The sequence below is a fragment of the Carcharhinus amblyrhynchos genome, chromosome 35 (assembly GCF_965287045.1).
Source record: "Carcharhinus amblyrhynchos chromosome 35, sCarAmb.v2.hapA, whole genome shotgun sequence".
Lineage (NCBI taxonomy): Eukaryota > Metazoa > Chordata > Chondrichthyes > Carcharhiniformes > Carcharhinidae > Carcharhinus > Carcharhinus amblyrhynchos.
The window spans coordinates 16,705,441-16,731,122 of NC_137358.1; the positions used below are offsets into that span (position 1 = coordinate 16,705,441).

Here is a 25,682-nt window from a genome sequence, read left to right on the forward strand (position 1 = left end):
CGGCCAACTCTGTCCAGCCCCTCTCAGGAATTTGAACATCTCTATCAAATCTCCTCTTAGCCTTCTCTTCTCTGAGGACAACAGTCCCACCCTCTCCAATCTATCCTCCTAACTAAAGTTTCTCATCCCTGGAAATATTCTTGTAAACCCCTTCCGCACTCTCTCCAACGTCTTCAGATCCTTCCTGCAGCGTGACAGCCCGAACTCTAACACAATACTCCAGGCGAGTGCAAATCCTCCCTCCCCCTCAGTACATTGAACAGAAAGCGCTTGGCCGCTGGTCACTGGGGCTCAGAGTGAGGTCCCACCTCCACAGCCGGCCCCTGTTCACTACAAAGAGGAAACCAGCGCCATGTTGGACCTGAGTGAGGTTAGTGCGAGGTGGCACTGAGGTGAGGGATCTCAAAGCCATTGGCGTGGGGCGCACAATCCAATAAAGTCCCACCATCCCAGGTGAAACTTGGGGTGACGGACCTGCCAATTTGATGACATACGCGATCCAGTAGACTTTGTTCGGCAGGTTACAGTCAAGGTTCAATATTTCCACCTTCATCCCTTCCAGAACATCTTCCCACTGGTCAAACAGTGGAACCTGTGGGTGGGAAGAAACATCTAGTTTTACAATGGTTTTCATCTCAAACCATTTTTAAAATGGAGGAAAAAAGGTATATGTGACGGTACTGTGCCTTTAAGAAATATATTTATGTCGTGTTTCTTGTAAGGGGCAAGGAGTCGCTTTATCTGAAAGAAACAAGCAGTCCCTTGCTGAAAATGCAGGATAACAACTCATTTTAGCTATTGGTGTGTTTGTTACTAGAGAGGCAGTGCTCGACAGACTGGAGGGGCTGATTGTGGACAAGTCCCCAGGACCGGATGGAATGCATCCAAGGGTTCTGAAAGAAATGGCGGAGGTGATAGTGGATGCCTTAGTGATCTTTTTCCAAACCTCGCTGGATTCCGGGGAAGTGCCGGAAGATTGGAAATCGGCTAATATTACCCCACTGTTTAAGAAGGGTGGCAGGCAAAAGGCAGGGAATTATAGGCCGGTTAGTTTAACGTGTGTTGTAGGAAAAATGCTTGAATCCATCATCAAAGAAGAAATAGCGAGGCACCTTGAGAAGAACTGTTTGATAGAGCAGACGCAGCACGGATTCGTTAAGGGGAAGTCGTGTCTGATGAATTTATTGGAGTTCTATGAGGATGTGTCTAGTGCGGTGGACGGAGGGGAACCGGTGGATGTGGTGTTTCTCGATTTTCAGAAGGCGTTTGATAAGGTGCCGCACAAAAGGTTGTTACAGAAGGTTAGGGGGCATGGAGTTGGGGGTAAGGTGTTAGCGTGGATAGAGGATTGGTTGTCTAATAGGAGGCAGAGAGCTGGTATCAATGGGTGCTATTCTGATTGGCGGTTGGTGACTAGTGGAGTGCCCCAGGGGTCGGTGCTGGGGCTTCAGCTATTTACCATTTATATAGATGATCTGGAGGAGGGGGCTGAGTGTAGGGTGTCGAAATTTGCTGATGACACAAAGATGAGTGGAAAAGCAAATTGTGCAGAGGGTGTGGAAAGTCTGCAGAGGGATCTGGATAGGCTGGGCGAGTGGGTGAGGACCTGGCAGATGGAGTACAATGTTAGCAAGTGTGAGGTTATCCACTTTGGCAGAAATAATAGGAGGGATTGCTATTTAAAGGGCGAAAAGCTGCAGCATGCTACGGTGCAGAGGGACCTGGGGGTCCTTGTGCATCAGTTGCAAAAACCCAGTCTGCAGGTGCAGCAGGTGGTCAGGAAGGCGAATGGGATGCTGGCCTTTATAGCGAGGGGGATAGAATATAAAAGCAGGGAGGTCTTGCTGCAACTGTACAGGGCACTGGTGAGGCCGCAGCTGGAGTACTGTGTGCAGTTTTGGTCGCCGCACTTACGCAAGGATATTTTGGCCTTGGAGGGAGTGCAGAGGAGGTTCACTAGGCTGATACCAGAGTTGAGGGGGTTGAACTATGAAGAGATGCTGAATAGACTGGGTCTGTACTCGTTGGAGTTTAGAAGGATGAGGGGGGATCTTATAGAGACGTATAAGATAATGAATGGGATGGATAGGGTAGAGGTAGAGAGATTCTTCCCGCTCAGAAAGGATAGCAGGACTAGAGGGCACAGCCTCAAGATAAGGGGGGGGGGTGGTGGTGCAGTTTAGATTGGAGTTGAGGAGGAACTTCTTCACTCAAAGGGTGGAGAATCTCTGGAATTCTCTGCCCGTTGAAGTGGTGGAGGCTGCCTCGCTAAATATATTTAAGTCACGGGTAGATAGGTTTCTCATAGACAAGGGAATTAAGGGTTATGGGGAGAAAGCGGGAAAGTGGAACTGATCCACTTCAGATCAGCCATGATCTTATTGAATGGCGGGGCAGGCTCGAAGGGCTAGATGGCCGACTCCTGCTCCTATTTCTTATGTCTAAATAGTGTTAATGCATGTGTGTTTACTTGGGTTTTTCCCATGGGGTTTCAGGGTAGAGTTTTGATTGACAGGGTCATGTGCTAATGGGAGGAGCTTGGCTCACAGGAAAATGCACGGTTTCTCTTTAATTTGAAAACAGAATGAACGAGAGAGAAAAACACGACCTTAACACAAATACTCACGTGTTTGAAGCAGGAAACTGGAGCAGCTTTGCACTGGTGTTCCTCGATATACTTTCCCCACTCAAAGCTCTGGCTGAAAGCTTAAAAACAGGGAGAAGGCGTCACTGGGGAAGGATTTATTTAATAAAATACATTTCAGTGCCCAGCCCACAGCAGGTTCAAATTCCACCGCGGGACAGTGAGCGAGGGCACGGCTCACCACATGGCGCTGGGTAAGGGCACGGAGACCTCACCGCGTGGCACAGGGTAAGGGCACGGAGACCTCACCGCGTGGCACAGGGTAAGGGCATGGCTCACCACATGGCGCTGGGTAAGGACACGGAGACCTCACCACGTGGCACCGGGTAAGGACACGGAGACCTCACCGCGTGGCACAGGGTAAGGACACGGAGACCTCACCACGTGGCGCTGGGTAAGGACATGGAGACCTCACCGTGTGGTGCCAGGTAAGGACACGGGGACCTCACCACGTGGCGCTGGGTGAGGACACGGAGACCTCACCGTGTGGCACAGGGTAAGGACACGGAGACCTCACCGCGTGGCACAGGGTAAGGACACGGAGCTGCTGCCCTGTCACTGGCTATTCCCAGTATTCCTGTTTTCGGGAGCCGGGTAGAATTTGGGCAAATTCCAGGCAACATGTTGCCTGTGTGCTGCTGGGCACCCCCTGGTGGCCAGTTCAACAACAGCACTTTCCCTTCGGAGATTCATTTTAATAACATTTCTATGCAAAGTTTAAAGTTTATTTATTAGTGTCACAAGTAGGCTTGCATTAACACTGCAATGAAGTTACTGTGAAAATCCCCTAGTCACCCACACTCCTGTTTGGGTTACACTGAGGGAGAATTTATCACAGCCAATGCACCCTAACCCACACATCTTTGGACTGTGGGAGGAAACCGGAGCTCCTGGAGGAAACCCACGCAGACACGGGGAGAATGTGCAGACTCCACACAGACAGTGACCCGAGCCGGGAATCGAACCCGGGTCCCCGGTGCTGTGAGGCAGCAGTGCTGACCACTGGTTGGAACTGACAGAGGAGATAGTACGGCTTGTAGTCATCACAAAGTTTAAAGTCACCATTTTCACTGAGGGGCTTCTCTGATTAACAGTTCCCAAGGTTCCCACTCGGCCCTCTGACATACCACAGAATGTTCAATCTCAGTTTGTGAGCTGACCTCCTCTATCTGCCCACTGACGTTAGTCTGTGCTCTCAACAACACCAACAATGGGTGGTACAATGGCACAGTGGGTTAGCGCTGCTGCCCCACAGCGCCAGGGACCCGGGTTCGATTCCCAGCTTGGGTCACTGTCGGTGCAGAGTCTGCATGTTCTCCCCGTGTCTGCGTGGGTTTCCTCCGGGTACTCCAGTTTCCTCCCATAGTCTGAAAGACGCGCAGGTTAGCGTGCATTGGCCATGCTGAATTGTCCCTTTGTGTCAGGGGGACTAACAATGTAAATACACGGGGTTACGGGGGTAGGACTTGGGTCTGATGTTGGTGCAGGCTCAAATGGGCCGAATGGCCTGCTTCTGCACTGTAGGGATTCTATGACAACCTCTATTTATATAGATAGCACTTGTTAACGTAATGAGACAGCACTGAGCATCAGGAACATGGCAAGTCACCTAGGCACAGAGAAATATTAGATCAGATGCCCAAAAGATTTGATCAGAAAGGTAGATTGCTGGAAGGAAAGTGAGGCAGCGAGGTTTAGGGTGGGAATTCCAGAGCTTGGGATCCAGGTAGCTGAAGGCACATCCCGCCCCCACCTCCCCCAACACACTGGAGAAACATTTAGAATGGGAAATGCTCAGGAGGCCCAAATCAGAGGAGTGCGGATCTCGGAGGGGGTTACAGAGACAGGGAGCGGGGGCATGAAAACAAGGATGAGAATTTTGAAACCAAGATTGGGGGCAAAGTGGAGGTGAGGTGATGGGACTGGCTGCTGTTGAACGACCTGTCAGTGTACAGAGGGTACAGTGAGGGGTCCCAGCCAGGAGCGAGCTTCAATAGCTGAATAACGGGGGCATGGGGTGAGGGCTTCAGCAGTAGATAAGCTGTGGGGTGGGTGGTGGAGGGATTACCAATCTGGAATAAACCGTCTTAAGTGATCGGACAAACGTGAGGTCGGGAGCTCACCTCAAGGTCAAATGTGACATCGGCTTTGCGAACTGGCCAACTTTAACCTCAGACAAACTGCCCGGGACGAGGGAGCGAGGGGTCAGCAGGCTAGGGGGCAGAGTTCACGGTGGGCACCGATAACCAGGGCTTCAGCATTCCCGATGGGAAACTCCTGCTCATCCAATGCCGGACGTCGGAAAGGCAGGCTGATCATTCAGTAACGGGGAGGTACAGAGTCGGGGGAGGTACAGCTTGCCGCAGTCAGTCTACACGTCAAAATTAACCCTGCACTTTCAACAGTGTCGCCAAGAGGCAGCGTGTCGATGAGAAGGGGGGGGGGATCAAGGAGAGATTCCTGGGAGAGACGCAGGTCAGGCTGAGCGAGTGGGTGAGGACCTGGCAGATGGAGTACAGTGTTAGCAAGTGTGAGGTTATCCACTTTGGCAGAAATAATAGTAGGAGGGATTACTATTTAAAGGGCGAAAAGCTGCAGCATGCCACAGTGCAGAGGGACCTGGGGGTCCTTGTGCACGAGTCGCAAAAACCCAGTCTGCAGGTGCAGCAGGTGGTCAGGAAGGCGAATGGGATGCTGGCCTTCATAGCGAGGGGGATTGAATATAAAAGTAGGGAGGTCTTGCTGCAGCTGTACAGGGCACTGGTGAGGCCGTAGCTGGAGTACCGTGTGCAGTTTTGGTCGCCGCACTTGCGCAAGGATATTTTGGCCTTGGGAGTGCAGAGGAGATTCACTAGGCTGATACCGGAGATGAAGGGGGTTAAACTATGAAGAGAGACTGAGTAGACTGGGTCTGTACTCACTGGAGTTTAGAAGGATGAGGGGGGATCTTATAGAGACGTATAAGGTAATGAGGGGGATGGATAGGGTAGAGATAGAGAGATTCTTCCCGCTCAGAAAGGACAACAGGACTAGAGGGCACAGCCTCAAGATAAGGGGGGGGGAGCAGTTTAGATTGGAGTTGAGGAGGAACTTCTTCACTCAAAGGGTGGTGAATCTCTGGAATTCTCTGCCCGTTGAAGTGGTGGAAGCTGCCTCGCTGAATATATTTAAGACACGGGTTGATAGGTTTCTGACAGACAGGGGAATTAAGGGTTATGGGGAGAAAGCAGGAAAGTGGAACTGATCCACTTCAGATCAGCCATGATCTTATTGAATGGCGGGGCAGGCTCGAAGGGCTAGATGGCCGACTCCTGCTCCTATTTCTTATGTTCACAGTGCAGGAAGAGAAGGAGCTGAAAGGGATTCTTTGGTGACAACGAGATAGATAAGGATGGAACTGGGGGGAGAGAACAATCCCACCCAGATGGATAACAGTGGAGAGGGGGCGGAGGGGGAAGGGGCAGAGGGGTGGTGGAGGGGGAAGGGGGGGGCAGAGAATCTGGTGATCTGGTGCAGCAACAATAATCTCTCCCTCAATGTCAACAAAACAAAGGAGATTGTCATCGATTTCAGGAAGTGTAGCTGAGAACATGCCCCTGTCTACATCAACGGGGATGAAGTAGAAAGGACCGAGAGCTTCAAGTTTTTAGGTGTCCAGATCACCAACACCCTGTCCTGGTCCCCCCCCATGCCAATGCTATAGTTAAGAAAGCCCCACCAACACCTCTACTTTCTCAGGAGACTAAGGAAATTTGGCTACGGGTCTCACCCAACTTTTACTGATACAACACAGAAAGCATTCTTTCTGGTTGGATCACAGCTTGGTCTGGGCTCCTGCTCTGCCCAAGACCGCAAGGTACTACAAAAGGTCGTGAATGCAGCCCAATCCATCACACAAACCAGCCTCCCATCCATTGACTCTGTCTACACTTCCTGCTGCCTCGGAAAAGCAGCCGGCATAATTAAGGACCCCCTCACGCACCCCGGACATTCCCTCTTCCACCTTCTTCCGTCAGGAAAAAGATACAGAAGTCTGAGGTCACGCACCAACCGACTCAAGAACAGCTTCTTCCCTGCTGCTGTCAGAGTTTTGAATGGACCTACCTCGCATTAAGTTGATCTTTCTCTACACCCTAGCTATGACTGTAACACTACATTCTGCACTCTCACGTTTCCTTCTCTATGAACGGTATGCTTTGTCTGTATAGTGCGCAAGAAACAATACTCTTCACTGTATACTAATACACGTGACAATAATAAACCAAATCAGTGAAGTGAGGGCTACACTTATTCAGAATAAGAGAGAGAGAACAATTTGTTAACAGTTGAGATATATAACAGGATATAAATCTTACCAGAATTGCTATTCTGATTTCCATTCTTTATCTTCCCATTGGACTGGTGCTGGAGAAACGCGCCCAGTTTCGATACCCAGGAGGCTTTGTTTAATACTTTGGCTTTCTTTGTGGGTGGTTTGCCCTGTGACAAAACGAAACAGGATTTAACCTCGACACAAAACTGCAGCTTCCAAACAGCAGCACTTGCTTAGTGGGATCGAGAGGAGATGGTGACGCACTGGTTAATAATCCAGGCTAATGTTCCAGGGACACGGGTTCAAATCCCACCACGGCAGCTGGTGGAATTAAAATTCAATTAATAAAATCTGGAATTGGAATCTAGTCTCAGTAATGGTGACCCTCAAAATATCATCGATTGTTGGAACAAACCTACCTGGGTCACTAATGTTCCTTTTAGGGAGGGAAATCTGCCGTCCTTACCCCGGTCTGGCCTACATGTGACTCCAGAGCCTCAGCAATGTGGTTGACTCTCAACTGCCCTCTGAACAAGGGGCAACTAGGGATGGGCAATAAATGCTGGCCCTGGCAGCGATGCCCATGTCCCAGGAAGGAGCAAAAACTGGAGAATGGGGTGAGGCTTATACTTGGCTGCTTTAGAAATCTGGAGTAAGGGCATGCACACACACACGCGGGCGCACACACCCCCGCGGGCACACATGCACACACACACACACGTGGGCACACACGCGCACACACCCCTGCGGGCACGCATGCACACACACACGCGGGCATGCACCAATGCGCACACAGCCACAGTGGGTACACGCACACATATGGGTGCGCACACACCTGCACACAAACACACACGCACCACAGGTGCATGCAGACGTGGGCACTCGCACGTACACACGGGCAGGACACACACAATCGCTGTACATTCTCTCTAATTTGGAATCGTATCTGTAAACGAGCATCACTGGAGGGTGAGTACAGACTTGTCTGGCTTCGAGCAAAAGCTTTTCGTTCTTTCTGAGAACCAAATCAAAGCGAACACAGACAAGGGAAGTCGCCCCAATTCCTTCTGATCAGGAGCCAAACATTTCCTGGCAGCTCCAAACTTGAAAACCTTTCTCATCACCTGAGGCACTCACCGAAACACCGAGTCGCCGACCCCCCCCGGTGACTCCCTCGAGGGAGTCAGGGCTGTGCTAAAACTGTTTAAAGTTTTATTTATTAGTTACAGGTAGGCTTACATTAACACTGCAATCAAGTTACTGTGAAAATCCCCTACTCGCCACACTCCGGCGCCTGTTTGGGTACACAGAGGAAGAATTTAGCACCTAACCAGCGCGTCTTTGGGACTGTGGGAGGAAACCGGAGCACCCGGAGGAAACCCACGCAGACACGGGGAGAATGTGCAGACTCCGCACAGGCAGTGACCCGAGCCGGGAATTGAACCCGGGTCCCTGGCGCTGTCAGGCAGCAATGCTAACCACTGTGCCATCCGGGCAGCATGGTAGCACAGTGGTTAGCACTGCTGCCTCACAGCACCAGGGACCCGGTTTCGAATCCCCGCTCGGGTCACTGTCTGTGTAGAGTTTGCACATTCTCCCCATGTCTGCATGGGTTTTCTCCCACAGTCTGAGAGACATGCTGATTAGATGTATCGGCCATATGGAGTTCTCCCTCAGTGTAGCCGAACAGGTGCCAGAGTGTGGCGACTAGGGGATTTTCACAGTAACTTCACTGCAGTGTTAATGTAAGCCTACTTGTGACACTCATAAATAAATGTTAACTAACAAGAGCTTGACATTACATAATAGTATTTCATACTGTCTTCAGTGGTGTAGAATTGTGTCTTTGGGGGGAGGTGATGGATTAGTCATCCAAGGGCCCTAGGGTAATGCTCTGGAGGCCCGGGTTCAAATCCCACCATGGCAGCTGGTGGAATTTAAATATTAATTAATAAGTCTGGACTATAAAGTTAGCCTCAGTAAGGTTAACTATGGAATTATCGTCGATTGTTGTAAAAATCCATCTGGGTCACTAATGTCCCCTCGGGGAAGGAAATCTGCCGTTCTTACCCAGTCTGGCCTACAGACTCACAGCAATGGGGTTGGCCATTAAATGCCCCTCTGGATTGTTCAGTTCAAGGGCAAATAGGGATGGGCTTTGCCAGCGATGCCCCATCCCATCAAAGAACCAAGGTTTTTTTTTAAAAAATTTACATTACAGAGACAGTCCACGTCACAGAATCATAAAATCCCTACAGCGCAGGAGAAGGCCATTCGGCCCATCAAATCTGCACTGACTCTCCTATGGAGCGTCCTCCCCAGGCCCACCCTCCCCAACTCCACGCATTTAGCACGGCCAATCCCCCTAACCTGCACATCTCCGGACTGCGGGAGGAAACCGGAGCAAACCCACGCCGATACTGGGACAATGTGCAAACTCCACACAGACAGTGACCCGAGCCGGGAATCGAACCCAGATCCCTGGTGCTGTGAGGCAGCAGTGCTAACCACTGTGCCACCGTGTCGCTCAGCTGATCTCAGGCAATTTTCTGGCTCCAAACGAGCTCACTTCCACCCAACTTCACTATTAGAATAATCTATGCCTATTCCCCTCTACATTTGTATAACGCCCTTTAGATGTATCTATTCTATTTGCCTGAACCACTCCCTGCGATAGCAAGTTCCACAAACTCCATTCTCAGCCAATTGAGGTAACAAATTAGACATTAATACTTTTTGTTTGACTGGATTTAGTTACAGAACACTGCATTCTCCTCTGCCTCCTACCCACACCCCGAGTCTCTCTTTACAAGTGCTCTAGGTACTGAAGTAATCAACGTTCTGTAGTTATTATACCATTACCACCACATTCTCACAGCTCCCTGGCTGAATTTATCAATGACTATCTTATCAGGAGGCCCCGTGGCGCAGTGGGTTAGTGTCCCTGCCTCTGAACCAGAAGCTCCGGGTTCGAGTCCCACCCCCAGGACTTGGTGTCCAAGGAAGGGGAGTTCGTAACGCAGCCAAACAGGTTGAGAATCAACCTGGAAAATCCTTCCAAACACACGCCAGTGTCAGGCGGTGAGAGTGGGAGAGATTCCTGGTCAGACATGTGATAGAAAGAATGTTGGAGCCTCGACCATCACTGTCCATAGCTCCAGATTACAACACGCATGGGAAAGTGCAGGTTACTGTGGCAACTCAGACTCTCTGAGTTGCACCTTAATAGTTATGGTCCCTGGTTTGGACTCCCCACAAGTAGAATCCTAAATGCAGAAGGAGGCCATTTGGCCCATTGAGTCTGCACCAACCACAATCCACCTAGGCTCTATCCCCATAATGCCATGCATTTACCCTGCTAGTCCCCCTGACACTAAGGGGCAACTTATCACAGCCAATCCACCTAACCTGCACATCTTTGGACTGTGGGAGGAAACCGGAGCACCTGGAGGAAACTCACGCGGAGAACGTGCAACCTCCACACAGACAGTGACCCAAGACGGGAATCGAACCCGGGTCCCTGGAGCTATGAGGCGACCGTGCTAACCACTGCGCTGCCTCTTTATTTTGAAGGTTTGAAGTTCATAATTTCAAAGATCTATATTTGGTCATCCCTTCAAGACTTTGCTTCTCAACAGAATCTTTTCTTGATCCTTGTAAATCTTAGGAATTTTGGTATGTCAGCTATGACTCTCACCAACTTTTACAGATGCCCCATAGAAAGCATTCTTTCTGGTTATATCACAGCTTGGTCTGGGCTCCTGCTCTGCCCAAGACCGCAAGGTACTACAAAAGGTCATGAACATAACCCAATCCATCACACAAACCAGCCTCCCATCCAGTGACTCTGTCTACACTTCCTGCTGCCTCGGCAAAGCAGCCAGCATAATTAAGGACCCCCCACACCCCGGACATTCTCTCTTCCACCTTCTTCCATTGGGAAAATGATACAAAAGTCTGAGGACATGTATCAACCGACTCAAGAACAGCTTCTTCCCTGCTGCTGCCATCAGACTTTTGAACGGACCTACCTCGCATTAAGTTGATCTTTCTCTACACCCTAGCTATGACTGTAACCCTTCCTTCTTTATGAATGGTATGCTTTGCCTGTATAGCGTACAAAAAAAAAATACTTTTCACTGTATGTTAATACCAGTGACAATAATAAATCAAATCAAATTTTTTATCGCACCCCTTCCTGTGTCTTTGTAGTCTTTTTGAAAGATGGAGAATAGAACTGTCCCCTCACCGTACCCAGGATGTAATGGCTCTGTGATAATGGGGAAGGGGGGGATTGACTTGTCCCAGTAAGAAAAACTCAAAATATCAGTGAGGCCATTACTGAATAGCATCAGCCGTGGCTTCATGGGTCGCATTCTCGCTTTGAGATTTCAGGTTCAAGTCCCACAGAAGCGGAAAAATCAAGATTGACACTACCAGTACTGAGGGAGTGCTGCACTGTCAGAGGTGCTGCCTTTCAGATCAGGGCCTATTTGCCAGCTTGGGTGGATGCCCAACATCTCATGGTGTTAAGGTACAAGATCAGAAACCCCAAGGTATATTATGAAGTTAGATTAGACCCTGAGTAGTTGCAATGTTGGTGTAAGGGTGAGATGTTTCACTCCAGGTATGATTCTACTGACAATCTGGAAAGATTTTATCAAAATAAATGTTATTTAACATGCAGTTTAAATATAACAAATTAATTAGCTTAACATTGACCAAACATGACAAGACACAATTCTTAACTGCTAACTTATCTCTACAAGTTCCAATTCAAGTAATATTCTTCTTATAGACTTAAACTCCTCTTCAAAACCAGTTAGCAAAGCCCCAGGCTTATGTACTTGTTAACAGTCCTAGAGCTTTATAAACATATCTGGAGAAAGAAAGAACGCCAGCTCTTTTAAACAGCTCCAGTCAGCAACTGCTCTCATTTTAAAAATGAAACTAAAATACTTTCTTTCCTATAAGCTTAGCACCTCTCTTTAATCACATAACTGTCAATCAACCTAATCAAAACCCTACTCTGAAACCCCAAGGAAACACAAATGCGTTAACTCTATATAGACAAACATATTCCAAGCTCAAGTCAGTCATCACTCTGCATTGTCAGCATGTGAGCTGCCTGATGCAGACATATTGGCACTGTATAAAACAGAGCTCAATTTTAAACATACCCCTTACAAGCAACATGATAAAAACCCATTTCTTAAAGGCACAGTCTCATCACAATGGCGCCACTGTGAAGAGGAGCGGGGGAGTTATCCCCCGGTGCCCTGATTAATATTTATTCCACAGTCAACATCACAAGGAAAGTGGATTAGCTGATTATTATCACAAAGCTATTTCTGGGGGTCTGCTGAGTGCCTATAGGCTGCCACACTCCATACATTATAACACCAACCTCCCTTCAAAGGTTGGGTGTAAAGAGGTGGTCGGGACAGGCGTTACAGAAATGCAAGTCTTTTTGTTTAAACTGAAATCTCTCCCACCCCCCCCTTGCCAACTCCGCAATTCTCCCTGTCTGCCCGTCCTCTCCCCACTCCCCCCGGGGTGGTGGGGGGGGGTTGGACTAACTCTCGGAACAGTGCCCCCTCCCACAGCGCTGCTCACCCAAACCGATCGCGCCACGCAGAGTAGGTGGGCATTCCCAGGGTCACTCACACGGCCGTAAACAAACCTGTAACCTCGCCAAGATGCTGGCTTTCTTCGAGTTCGAAGAGTAGCTTCGGGAACAGGAGACGCTGCAGAATCTTTTCGTCTTGGAGAAGAACGTCTCCCGAGCTCCAGCAACCCCACACATCTCACAGGTCGCTGAGGAGATCCAGAAGGGAAACAAAAAAAAAACAGGCGGTTAAATGAAACTCGGGACCCACCAGAACACTAAAGGCAAATTCAAAAGATCTTTTTGAAAGATGGATCCTTGTAAATCTTAGGAATTTTGATTTACAAGGATCAAAGCTGGCATTGCCCGCTAATTACCACCCATCCCTAATTACCCTCGAACCACGTGTCTCACTCGGACATTCCAGCGCGCAGTTAAGAATCAGGAAGGGCAGTGCGGTGGCACAGTGGTTGGCACTGCTGCTTCACAGCGCCAGGGGCCCGGGTTCGATTCCAGCTTGGGTCACTGTCTGTACGTTCTCCCCATGTCTGCATGGGTTTCCTCTGGTTTCCTCCCACGCTCCAAAGACGTGCAGGTCAGGCTGATTGGCCATTGCTAAATTGACCCCAGTATCAATCGGGGGATTGCCAGGGTAAGTATGAGGGGTTACAGGAATAGGGCATGGCTGGGATTGTGGTCAGTGCAGACTCAATGGGCCGAATGGCCTCCTTCTGCACTGTAGGCATTTTATGAAACTTTCTAATAATGTGCTGGTTAGGGTACATTGGCCGTGCTAAATTCTCCCTCAGTGTACCCGGACAGGCGCCAGAGCGTGGCAACTGGGGAATTTTCACAGTAACTTCATTGCAGTGTTAATGTAAGCCTACTTGTGGCACTGATAAATAAACTTATAAAACTTAAAAAAAACTGTTCACCAAAGATCCTGAGACAGCACCTTCCAAACCCATGACCACTTCCGTCTAGAAGGGCAAGTAGATACAATGGGAACACCACCACCTGCGAGTTCCTCTCCAAGCCACTCACCATCCTGACTTGGAAATATATCGGCCATTCCTTTGCAATCGCTGGGTCAAAATCCTGGAATTCCCTCCCTAACGGCATCAACCCACAGCACATGGACTGCAGCGATTCAAGAAGGCAGCTCACCCCCACCTTCTCGAGGGCAACTAGGGATGGGCAATAAATGCCGGCCAAGCCAGTGACGCCCATGTCTCATGTATGAATAAATTACTGTGGGTCTGGAGTCACATGTAGACGAGGCAGAGTAAGAACAGCGCATCTAAACCAGGCCGGCACGGTAGCACAGTGGGTTAGCACTGCTGCTTCACAGCTCCAGGAACCCGGGTTCGATTCCCGGCTCGGATCACTGTCTGTGTGGAGTTTGCACATTCTCCCCATGTCTGCGTGGGTTTCCTCCCACAGTCCAAAGCCGTGCGGGTTGGGTTGATTGGCCGTGCTAAAAAAAAGTTGAGAGATATGTAGGTTAGAGGGATTAGTGGGTGGATATGGGGGTAGGGCCTGGGTGGGATTGTAGTCGGTGCAGACTTGATGGGCCAAATGGCCTCTTTTTGCACTGTAGGGTTTCTACGTTTCTATTTCTTCTATGAACCAGATGGTTTTTACAACTGATGATAGTTCCATGTACATTGTTAGAGACTAGCTTCCAATTCCAGATTTATTAATTAAATGAATTTAAATTCCACCAGCTGCCGTGGTGGGATTTGAACCCGTGTCCCCAGAGTGTTAGCCTGGGTTACTAGTCCAGTGATAATATCACTACACCACCACTTCCCCTTGTAAAGGAATGCTGGAAAGCATAAGGGACGGCACAGTGGGTTAGCACTGCTGCTTCACAGCACCAGGGACTTGGGTTCAATTCCGGCTTTGGGTCACTGTCTGTGTGGAGTCTGCACATTCTCCCCGTATCTGCGTGGGTTTCCTCCGGGTGCTCCAGTTTCCTCCCACAGTCCCACAAGACGTGCATGTTTGGGGAAATTAGCAATTTTTGATTTGATTTATTATTGTCACATGTATTGGGATAGAGTGAAAAGTATTGTTTCTTGCACGCTACACAGACAAAGCATACCATTCAGAGAGAAGGAAAGGAAAGGGTGCAGAATTTAATGTTACAGTCATAGCGAGGGTGTAGAGAAAGATCTACTTAATGCGAGGTAGGTCCATTCAAGAGTCTGACAGCAGCAGGGAAGAAGCTATTCTTGAGTACGGGGCCTCAGACATTTGTGTCTTTTTCCCAGTGGAAGAAGGTGGAAGAAAGTGCGCCTTGGGGTAAATGTGTGGGGTTAGTAGACAGAGCAGGGTTGGGTAAGCGAGTCGGGGCAGACGTGATGGGCTAGGTGGCCTCTGTAGGAATTCTACAAAACCAAAACACGCCAGAAGTGTAGGTGTGTTAGTTAGCAACAAGGCCCACAGCGTGAGTGTACGACTGTCACTTGACTATTTTACTTTCTTGGCTACAGAACACAGGTAGACATTTCTCCTTCGCTGGTGAACATGAGCGTGGCTATATTGGGTGAGTACACAGAAGGTATCTGCTCCTTAAATGCTCTTGGATGTCGCTTCGAGAGTTGCCTAGTGCTTCACGTCGCTAGTGTACGCTTAAACTGGACCAACTGACGGGCAACACGACAGCTCAGTGACTATCACTGTTTGCTGTGCAGACACATGGATTTGGGCCGGTGTCTGTGGGAGTTTGCGCATTCTCCCCGTGCTTGCGTGGGTTTTCTCCGGGTGCTCCGGTTTCCTCCCACACCCCAAAATCGTGCTCTTAGGCTGATTGGTGTAACAAATTGTCCCGAAATTAGTCTCCCCTCAATCTTCCCCAATCGGCGTAGACAAAGGTCATGGGTAGGGGAGGGGACTCACAATGTTAAGGTGGCGGTGCGGGCTCGTCGGGCCGAAGGGCCTGTTTCCCGTGTTGTGTTGTTCTTAAATGACTAAATGTGGCTGGAATGGTGCCACCATGGCAACAAGTTTGCTCGTCAACAATTGGATAATACGGGACTGACAATGTGTCGGGGTAGGGGGTGGGTGGTCTAATTCATTCAGGATTTTGGAGACATTACTTGGTCCCCACTTAAGAGTCATACAGTCCACTCATCACACACAGCATTGTCGCACGATACAAGGGAGGCGATGGCTCAGTGGTATTATCGCTAGACTATTAGATGAGAAACTCCGCCAAATTTCTGGGGAGCGGGTTCAAATCCCACTACGACAGGTGGTGGAATTTGTAAACAAAAAAAAAATCTGGAATTAAGAATCTACTGATGACCATGAAACCATTGTCGATTGTTGGATAAACCCATCTGGGTCCTTTAGGGAAGGAAATCTGCCATCCTCACCCGGTCTGGCCTACATGTGACTCCAAAACAATGTGGTTGGCTCTCAACTGCCCTCCAAGGGCAACTCGGGATGGGCAATAAATGCTGGCCCAGCCAGCGTTACCCACGTCCCAGGAATGAATAAAAGGAACATTGGATAATGAACCAAAGTGTGAACATTTTCGCCATTCTGTTATGTTGGTGAAGACTCACCTATTTTTACAGATATAGAACACACCAAGACAACACACACTCGTTCACAGACAGGCATCCACATGCTGTATTGCCGTGAGGGTCAAAGGAAGCAGAACCCAGAGTTTGTACCCAAATCAGGCATTAGTGTCTCTGTCCCCACTAACAAGAGGCCTACTGCCTACTTTACCCCCAACTGCCCTGGACGCAACTTCCAAGGACTACACACGGCTTAAACAGCTCTTCCCAAAAGCGGGGGGGAGTTTAACTCTGCTGCCTCGGAAAAGCAACCAGGATAATCAAGGATCCCACGCACCCCGGACATTCTCTCTTCCACCCTCTTCAGTCGGGAAAAGGATACAAAAGTCTGAGGTCACGTCCCGACCGACTCAAGAACAGTTTCTTCCCTGCTGCTGTCCGACTTTTCACAGAACCCTACAGTGCAGGAGACCATTCGGCCCATCGAGTCTGCACCGACCACAATCCTCCCACACCCCACCCCACCCCCCCCAAACCCTATCCCTATAACCCCATGCATTTACACTAGCCAGTCCCCCAGGACACTAAAGAGCAACTCAGCACGGCCAATCCACCTAACCAGCGTATCGTTCGGACTGTGGGAGGAAACCGGACACCCGGAGGGAAACCCACGCCGACACGGGGAGAATGTGCAGACTCCACACAGACAGTGACCCGAGCCGGGAATCGAACCCGGGTCCCCGGCGCGGTGAGGCAGCAGTGCTAACCCACTGTGCCATCCTTAAAATAGGTCCATTTGATTGGACCTACCTCACACTAAGTTGATTTTTCTCTAGCTATGACTGTAACGCTACATTCTGCACCCTCTCCTTTCCTTCTCCCTATGTACTCTATGAATGGTATGCTTTGTCTGTACAGCGCGCAAGAAACAATACTTTTCACTGAATCCCAATACAGGTGACAATAATAAATGAAATTTCACCTCCCCCCGCACTGGGCCTCAGGTTAACGGCGACAATTGGGATTTCCGCTATGATCCGAATGAATTTGAGTTCCCAACTCTTAAACCGGAACGTCAAACACAAAACACACCCATTCCGAGTCTTCCGTCCAGGGATTCGTCATCATTCATCGCTCCCAATACTGACTCCACTTCCTGCTGCTTCCCACCTTCCTCCTCCTCCTCCTCCTCCTCCTCCAGGTCATCACTCGATTCCTCGGTGGAGTTGTCATTGCTACTGGGGCCGGGGTCTTCCAGGCTATCATCCCCATCAAACAGGCTGAAGTCATCATCTCCCTTGAGGGACATTTTTAGAACCTCCTGCAGAGACAAAATTAAATCAGTTGATGAAGGCTTCCTGCATCTGTAAGGATTCGCAAGTCCAACTTTGGCTGGTTTCAACCTAAGTCTAAGAGCGGGATCAAATATTACAGAACATTCCAGCGCAGTACAGGCCCTTCGGCCCTCAATGTTGCGCCGACCAGTGGAACCAATCTAATGACCCTCTAACCTAAACTATTCCAATGTCATCCATATGTCTATTCACTGACCATTTGAACGCCCTCAAAAGTTGGCGAGTCCACAACTGCTGCAGGCAGGGCATTCCACGCCCTTACTACCCTCTGAGTAAAGAACCTCCCTCTGACATCCATCCTATAATTATCCCCCCTTAATTTAAAGCTATGTCCCCTCGTGTTAGCCATCACCATCCGAGGTAAAAGGCTCTCACTATCCACCCTATGCAATCCTCTGATCATCTTGTATGTCTCAATCAGGTCACCTCTCAACCTTCTTCTTTCTAACAAAAATAACCTCAAGTCCCTCAGCCTTTCCTCATAAGACCTTCCCACCATACCAGGCAACATGAGTCGCAAAAACCCAGCTTGCAGGTGCAGCAGGTGGTCAGGAAGGTGAATGGGATGCTGGCCTTCATAGCGAGGGGGATTGAATATATAAGTAGGGAGGTCTTGCTGCAGCTGTATAGGGCATTGGTGAGGCCGCAGCTGGAGTACTGTGTGCAGTTTTGGTCGCCGTACTTACGCAAGGATATTTTGGCCTTGGAGGGAGTGCAGAGGAGGTTTACTAGGCTGATACCAGAGTTGAGGGGGTTGAGCTATGAGGAGAGGCTGAATAAACTAGGCTTGTATTCGTTAGAGTTTAGAAGAATGAGGGGAGATCTCATTGAGACGTATAAGATGATGAATGGGATGGATAGGATAGAGGTGGAGAGACTCTTCCCGCTCAAAAAAGACAGTAGGACTAGGGGGCACAGCCTCAAGATAAAGGGGGGGCGGTTTAGAACAGAGTTGAGGAGGAACTTCTTCACTCAAAGGGTGGTGAATCTCTGGAATTCTCTGCCCGTTGAGGTGGTGGAGGCTGCCTCGCTAAATATTTTTAAGACGCGGGTTGATGGGTTTTTGATAAGAGAGGGGATTAAGGGTTATGGGGAGAGGGTGGGAAAGTGGAACTGAGACACGACAGATCAGCCATGATCTTATTGAATGGCGGGGCAGGCTTGAAGGGCTAGATGGCCTACTCCTGCTCCTATTTCTTATGTTCTTATGTTCTTAAACCTCCTCTGCACCCTTTCCAATGCCTCCACATCCTTCTTATAATGTGGCGACCAGAACTGTACGCAACACTCCAAGTGCGGCCGCACCAGAGTTTTGTACAGTTGTAACATGACCTCACGGTCAGTGAAGACTCGATGGGCCGAATGGCCTCCTTCTCCACTGTACGATTCTAAAATGCTTTTAAATCTATTCCCAATTTCTCCCCCAAGACAATGGCCGGTGGCCAGCGTCCAGCTGTGACTGGGCAAGCTATTAAACACTTTGAGGCTAGCTTTTCATTGCCTGAATTGTAATATAGAATCCCTACAGAGCAGATGGAAGCCATTTGGCCCATCGAGCCTGGACCGACAACAGTTCCAACCAAACCCTATCCCCCTAACCCCATTCACTCACCCTGTTAATGCCCCGACACTAAGGAGCAATTTAGCACAGCCAATCTAGCTTGTACATCTTTGGACTATAGGAGGAAACCGGAGCACCCGGAGGAAACCCACGCAGACACGGGGAGAACATGCACACTCCACACAGACAGTGACCCGAGGCAGGAATCGAACCTGAGTCTCTGACGCTGTGAGGTGGGAGGGCTAACCACTGTGCCACCCATTGATTAGACTCTACACAGATAGTGACCCAAGGCCGGAATTGAACCCAGGCCCCAGGCGCTGTGAGGCAGCAGTGCCACCCAAACAATGCACATCACCCCAAATGGGACTTGAACCCACAATCCTTGGCTTAGCAGGCCCGAATGGCCTCCTCCTGCTCCTATTTCCTGTGCATGTTCCCGACAAGGTCAGCATTTCATAGAATCCCCTACAGTGCAGAAGGAGGCCATTCGGCCCATCAGGTCTGCACCAACCACACTTTCATTCAGGCCCTATCCCCACAACCCCATGCATTAACCCTAGCTAATCCCTCTGACACTAAGGGGGCAATTTAGCATGGCCAATCCACCCAACATCTCTGGACTGTGGGAAGAAACCGGAGCACCCAGAGGAAACCCACACAGACACAGGGAAAATTGTTGCCCATCCCTAATTGCCCTGGAACTGAGCATCTCACTCGGCCATGTCAGAGGGGCAGTTAAGAGTCAACCACATTGTTCTGGAGTCACATGTAGGCCAGACAGGGTAAGGATGGCAGATTTCCTTCTCTAAAGGACATTTTTGACCCAGATGGGTTTTTCCAACAATCAACATAATCCAATCAATGATAGTTTCATGGTCACCATTAATGAGACTAAGTTTAAAGTTTATTTATTAGTGTCACAACTCAGCTTACATTAACACTGCAATGAAGTTACCTTGAAAATCCCCTATTCGTCACACTCTGGCATCCGTTCAGCTACACTGAGGGAGAATTTAGCACGGCCAATGCACCCTAACCAGTCTTCTGGACTGTGGGAGGAAACCGGAGCACCCGGAGGAAACCCACGCAGACACGGGGAGAATGTGCAAACTCCATACAGTAAGGAGCCTCACAACACCAGGTTCGAGTCCAACCAGTTTGTTTGATAGTAATCCCACAAGCCATCAGATAAACTGGTTGGACTCGAACCTGGTTTTGTGAAACTTCATACTGTCTTTATCCCAGTCCAACTCCAGCATCTCCACATCAAATTCCACACAGACAGTGACACAAGGCTGGGAATTGAACCCGGGTCCCTGGCGCTGTGAGGCAGCAGTGCTAACCACTGGGCTGCTCATTTAGCTTAATTTTACAGATTTATTAATTGGATTTAAATTCCACCAGCTGCCTTGGCGAGATCTGAACCTGTGCACCCGGAGCATTTGCCTCTAGATTAGTGACACCACCACCTTAAATTAAGGCTTCCACTTATAATTTGATTTATTATTTTCACATGTATTAATATACAGTGAAAAGTATTGTTTCTTGCATGCTATACAAAGCATACCGTTCATGGAGAAGGAAAGGAGAGAGTGCAGAATGTAATGTTACAGTCATAGCCAGGGTGTAGAGAAAGATCAACTTAATATATACTATAATATAATAGACACCTAACAGAAGATGATTTGCTGTTTAAAAAACACAAATTGTCAATCTTTCACAATTCTACATTTAAAAAGTGGCAGAGGAAATGGGGTTCAGAGTAAAGGATTGTTCATTTATTTTAAAGTTTATTTATTAGTCACATGTAGGCTTACGTTAACACTGCAATGAAGTTACTGTGAAAATTCCTCTAGCCGCCACACTCCTGTTTGGGTCAATGCACCCTAACCAGCATGTCTTTCAGAATGTGGGAGGAAACCGGAGCACCCGGAGGAAACCCACGCAGACACGGGGAGAACGTGCAGACTCTGCATAAACGGTGACCCGAGCCAGGAATTGAACCTGGTTCCCCAGCACCGTGAGGCAGCAGCGCTAAACACTGTGGAGCCCCCACAATTGCTCCCCACACCTGTGAGACTGCCGAACAGGGCAAACTGGAGCGCGGGCTATTAGGCCGGGGCACGGGACACTAGACTGGGGCGCGGGTCATTAGACCGGGGCGCGGGTCATTAGACTGGGGCGAGGATTATTAGACTGGGGCGAGGGTTACTAGACTGGGGCGCGGGTTACTAGACTGGGGTGCGGGTTATTAGACTGGGTGCGGGTTATTAGACTGGGGCGCGGATTATTAGACTGGGGTGAGGATTATTAGACTGGGGCGCGGGTTATTAGACTGGGGTGAGGATTATTAGACTGGGGCGCGGGTTATTAGACTGGGGCGCGGGTTATTAGACTGGGGTGAGGGTTACTAGACTGGGGCGCGGGTTACTAGACTGGGGCGCGGGTTACTAGACTGGGGCGCGGGTTACTAGACTGGGGCGCGGGTTACTAGACTGGGGCGCGGGTTACTAGACTGGGGCGCGGGTTACTAGACTGGGGCGCGGGTTATTAGACTGGGTGCGGGTTACTAGACTGGGGCGCGGGTTACTAGACTGGGGCGCGGGTTACTAGACTGGGGCGCGGGTTACTAGACTGGGGCGCGGGTTATTAGACTGGGGTGAGGGTTACTAGACTGGGGCGCGGGTTATTAGACTGGGGTGAGGGTTACTAGACTGGGGCGCGGGTTATTAGACTGGGGCGCGGGTTACTAGACTGGGGCGCGGGTTATTAGACTGGGGCGCGGGTTACTAGACTGGGGCGCGGGTTACTAGACTGGGGCGCGGGTTACTAGACTGGGGCGCGGGTTACTAGACTGGGGCGCGGGTTACTAGACTGGGGCGCGGGTTACTAGACTGGGGCGCGGGTTACTAGACTGGGGCGCGGGTTACTAGACTGGGGTGCGGGTTACTAGACTGGGGCGCGGGTTACTAGACTGGGGCGCGGGTTACTAGACTGGGGTGCGGGTTACTAGACTGGGGCGCGGGTTATTAGACTGGGGTGCGGGTTATTAGACTGGGGTGCGGGTTACTAGACTGGGGTGCGGGTTACTAGACTGGGGTGCGGGTTACTAGACTGGGGTGCGGATTATTAGACTGGGTGCGGGTTATTAGACTGGGTGCGGGTTATTAGACTGGGGCGCGGGTTATTAGACTGGGTGTGGGTTATTAGACTGGGGTGCGGATTATTAGACTGGGTGCGGGTTATTAGACTGGGGCGCGGGTTATTAGACTGGGGCGCGGGTTATTAGACTGGGGCGCGGGTTATTAGACTGGGGCGCGGATTATTAGACTGGGGCGCGGATTATTAGACTGGGGCGCGGGTTACTAGACTGGGGCGCGGGTTATTAGACTGGGGCGCGGGTTATTAGACTGGGGCGCGGGTTATTAGACTGGGGCGCGGGTTACTAGACTGGGGCGCGGGTTATTAGACTGGGGTGCGGGTTATTAGACTGGGGTGCGGGTTATTAGACTGGGGCGCGGGTTACTAGACTGGGGCGCGGGTTATTAGACTGGGGCGCGGGTTATTAGACTGGGGCGCGGGTTATTAGACTGGCGCCCGGGTTATTAGACTGGGGCACCGGTTACTAGGCTGGGGTGCGGGTTATTAGACTGGGGCGCGGGTTATTAGACTGGGGCGCGGGTTATTAGACTGGCACCCGGGTTATTAGACTGGCGCACGGGTTATTAGACTGGCGCCCGGGTTATTAAGCAGCAACTGACAACATTGTTACGAGGAGGAATGCAGACAGACATTTAGCAACAATGGTAACACTCTCAGACCCATTAACCTTCACTCAAACCACATCTCCTCTTAGCAACAATGTCTCCCAGCTCATTTCCCCCACAGTTACAAACTAACCCTGAAGATGAGCAGGTAAAAGATCACCAACACAATGTGTGGCCCGGGGAGAACGGGTTTGAAATAATCTGTGAGGAACAGCACAGCTCATAAAATCACCCCAGACTGTGGTTAATCCACTCAGAGAACTTCCAACAAAAACACACTCACGGTCCTTCCTTTCCCCCGTCTCTCTCTGCTGCTCGATACCCAACGTCAGGAACACATTGCAAACAACGCTGCCATCTCAGGAAGGGCCAGCCTCTCAATAAGGGCCTCTCTGACTGGATGCTCTTTGACCAATGGAAAGAGTCCTTACAGAGAGGGGGGGGGGGGTGCGGGGCTTGCTGGGTGGTGGTGGATTCTGGGAGATGTAGTCCCTCAGAGTGAATGTGGAATTGTAAACCCGCCTCCCCCACACCCCCCCCCCTCCCCACACCCCCCCCCACCCCCCCCCCCCACCCCCCCTCCCCACCCCCCACCGAATCACCTCAGACCCCGGGCTCTGAAACACATGACGCGGAGATTCCACTCACCTGGCGAAGGGGCAGCGCTCCGAAAGCTCGTGGCGTTTGCTACCAAATCAACCTGTTGGACTTTGACCCGGTTGCTGTGGCCTGAAACACAACCAAAAAATACTGGAAAATCTCAGCATCTGCAGGGCCAGAATAAAGCCAACAGAGAACAGTCCAGTAAATAGTCTCAGGATGGATGTCAGAGGTAGGTTCTTTACTCAGAGGGTAGTAAGGGTGTGGAATGCCCTGCCTGCAGCAGTTGTGGACTCGCCAACTTTAAGGGCGTTCAAATGGTCAGTGGATAGGCATATGGATAACATTGGAATAGTTTAGGTTAGAGGGTCATTAGATTGGTTCCACTGGTCGGCACAACATCGAGGGCCAAAGGGCCTGGACTGCGCTGGAATGTTCTATGTTCTAATGCCCCAGTCCAACGCCGGCAACTCCACATCAAAGAACACTACAGCACAGGAACAAGACAACACGTGGTATCTTTCTAAACCAAAGACCTCTACACAGTCCATATCTCTCTATTCCCTGCCTATCTATCTATCTGCTGGGATGCCTCTTAAATGTTGATTTTTTAAAGTGTGTTTATTAGTGTCATTAACACTGCAATGAAGTTGCTGTGAAAATCTCCCAATCACCACATTGTTCGGCTACACTGAGGGAGAATTTGGCGTGGCCAATCTGCCTAACTAGTCTTTTGGACTGTGGGAGGAAACCCACACAGACACGGGGAGAACATGCAGACTCCACACAGACAAGTGACCCAAGCTGGCCTCGGGTCACTGTCTGTGCAGAGTTTGCACATTCTCCTCGTGTCTGTGTGGGTTTCCTCCGGGTGCTCCGGTTTCTCCCACAGTCCAAAGATGTGCGGGTTAGGCTGATTGGCCGTGCTAAATTGACCCTTGGTGTCCCAAGATGTGTAGGTTAGAGGGGCTTGGTGCGGAGAGGGCAGGGGTGGGCCTGGGTAAGATGGTCTGTTGGAGAGTCAGTGCAGACTCAATGGGCCAAATGGCCTCTTCCTGCACCGTAGCGGTTCTATGAATCTAGCAGAGAGAAATACATGAACCTGAGTTAGACAGCAGCCTTCCTCCCATTGCTTCTCTTTGGGTGGCACGGTGGCACGGTGGGTTAGCATGGCTGCCTCACAGCGCCAGGGACCTGGGTTCGATTCCCGGCTCGGGTCACTGTCTGTGTGGAGTTTGCACATTCTCCCTGTATCTGCGTGGGTTTCCTCCGGGTTCTCTGATTTCCTCCCACAGTCCAAAGATGTGTGGGTTAGGTACATTGGCCGTGCTAAATTCTCAGGGGGACTGGGTAAATAGGTGGGTAGTACAGGCTTGATGGGCCAAATGTCTCTGTAGAGATTCTATTCTATTCAATGAAAGCTCGAAATAGCCTTAGTGCACTCATCTTTAAATATCTTTACAGATTGCAAGGCTGTGTTTGCTTCCTGCTTCCATTGGTAATTCGAGCTTTCCTTCTGTATAAAATTAAGAGTGGGGACGTAATTTCTGCGTGGAATTTGGGTTTGGGGGAGATGATGGTCTAATGTGTCCTGCAGGGAAGGAAATCTGCCGTCCTTACCTGGCCTACGTGGAGGGAGATGCCAGCGTTGGACTGGCGTTGGCACAATAAGAAGGTGATGAAGGAGCAGTGCTCCGAAAGCTCGTGATTCCAAATAAACCTGTTGGATTTTAACCTGGTGTTTGTGAGACTTCTACATGTGACTCCAGACCCACACGATGTGGGTGGCTTGTAACTGCCTCCTGCAATGGCTGAGCGAGACACTCAGTTCAAGGGGCAATTAGGGATGGGTAATAAATGTTGGTCTATATCTCGGAGATCCCAAGATTGCTGTTGTCCAAACTGCTGTTCTGTCCGTTATTAAGGAACTGGAACTCATGGAAAGCTACTTATCAGGTGTGGTGGCATCAGGTTAGACTCAGCCTCTCAGGCCCAGCTTCTCACTCAGGCCCAGCCTCTCAGGCCCAGTCTCTCACTCAGGCCCAGCTTCTCACTCAGGCCCAGTCTCTCACTCAGGCCCAGCCTCTCAGACACAGTCTCTCACTCAGGCCCAGCCTCTCAGGCCCAGCCTCTCACTCAGGCCCAGTCTCTCAGGCCCAGCCTCTCAGGCCCAGCCTCTCACTCGGGCCCAGTCTCTCAGGCCCAGCCTCTCACTCAGGCTCAGCCTCTCACTCAGGCCCAGTCTCTCAGGCCCAGCCTCTCACTCAGGCTCAGCCTCTCACTCAGGCTCAGCCTCTCA

At 50.2% G+C, this 25,682-nt stretch overlaps 1 protein-coding gene across 2 annotated transcripts in view; it reads right to left on the reverse strand.

The window, feature by feature from the left end:
- l3mbtl2 (L3MBTL histone methyl-lysine binding protein 2) overlaps window positions 1-17,412 on the reverse strand; it is a 49,713-nt gene extending 32,301 nt beyond the window's left edge. For both annotated transcript variants that reach the window (XM_080217328.1, XM_080217327.1), the window contains exons 1-5: window positions 17,190-17,412; window positions 12,640-12,773; window positions 7,000-7,123; window positions 2,627-2,706; window positions 475-592 (exon numbers count right to left, since the gene is read on the reverse strand). In XM_080217328.1, the coding sequence (XP_080073454.1) occupies window positions 475-592; window positions 2,627-2,706; window positions 7,000-7,123; window positions 12,640-12,773; window positions 17,190-17,406 (673 nt within the window). In that variant the 5' untranslated portion in view covers window positions 17,407-17,412. The remainder of the gene's footprint in view (window positions 1-474; window positions 593-2,626; window positions 2,707-6,999; window positions 7,124-12,639; window positions 12,774-17,189) is intronic.
- Window positions 17,413-25,682: the final 8,270 nt, after the last annotated feature.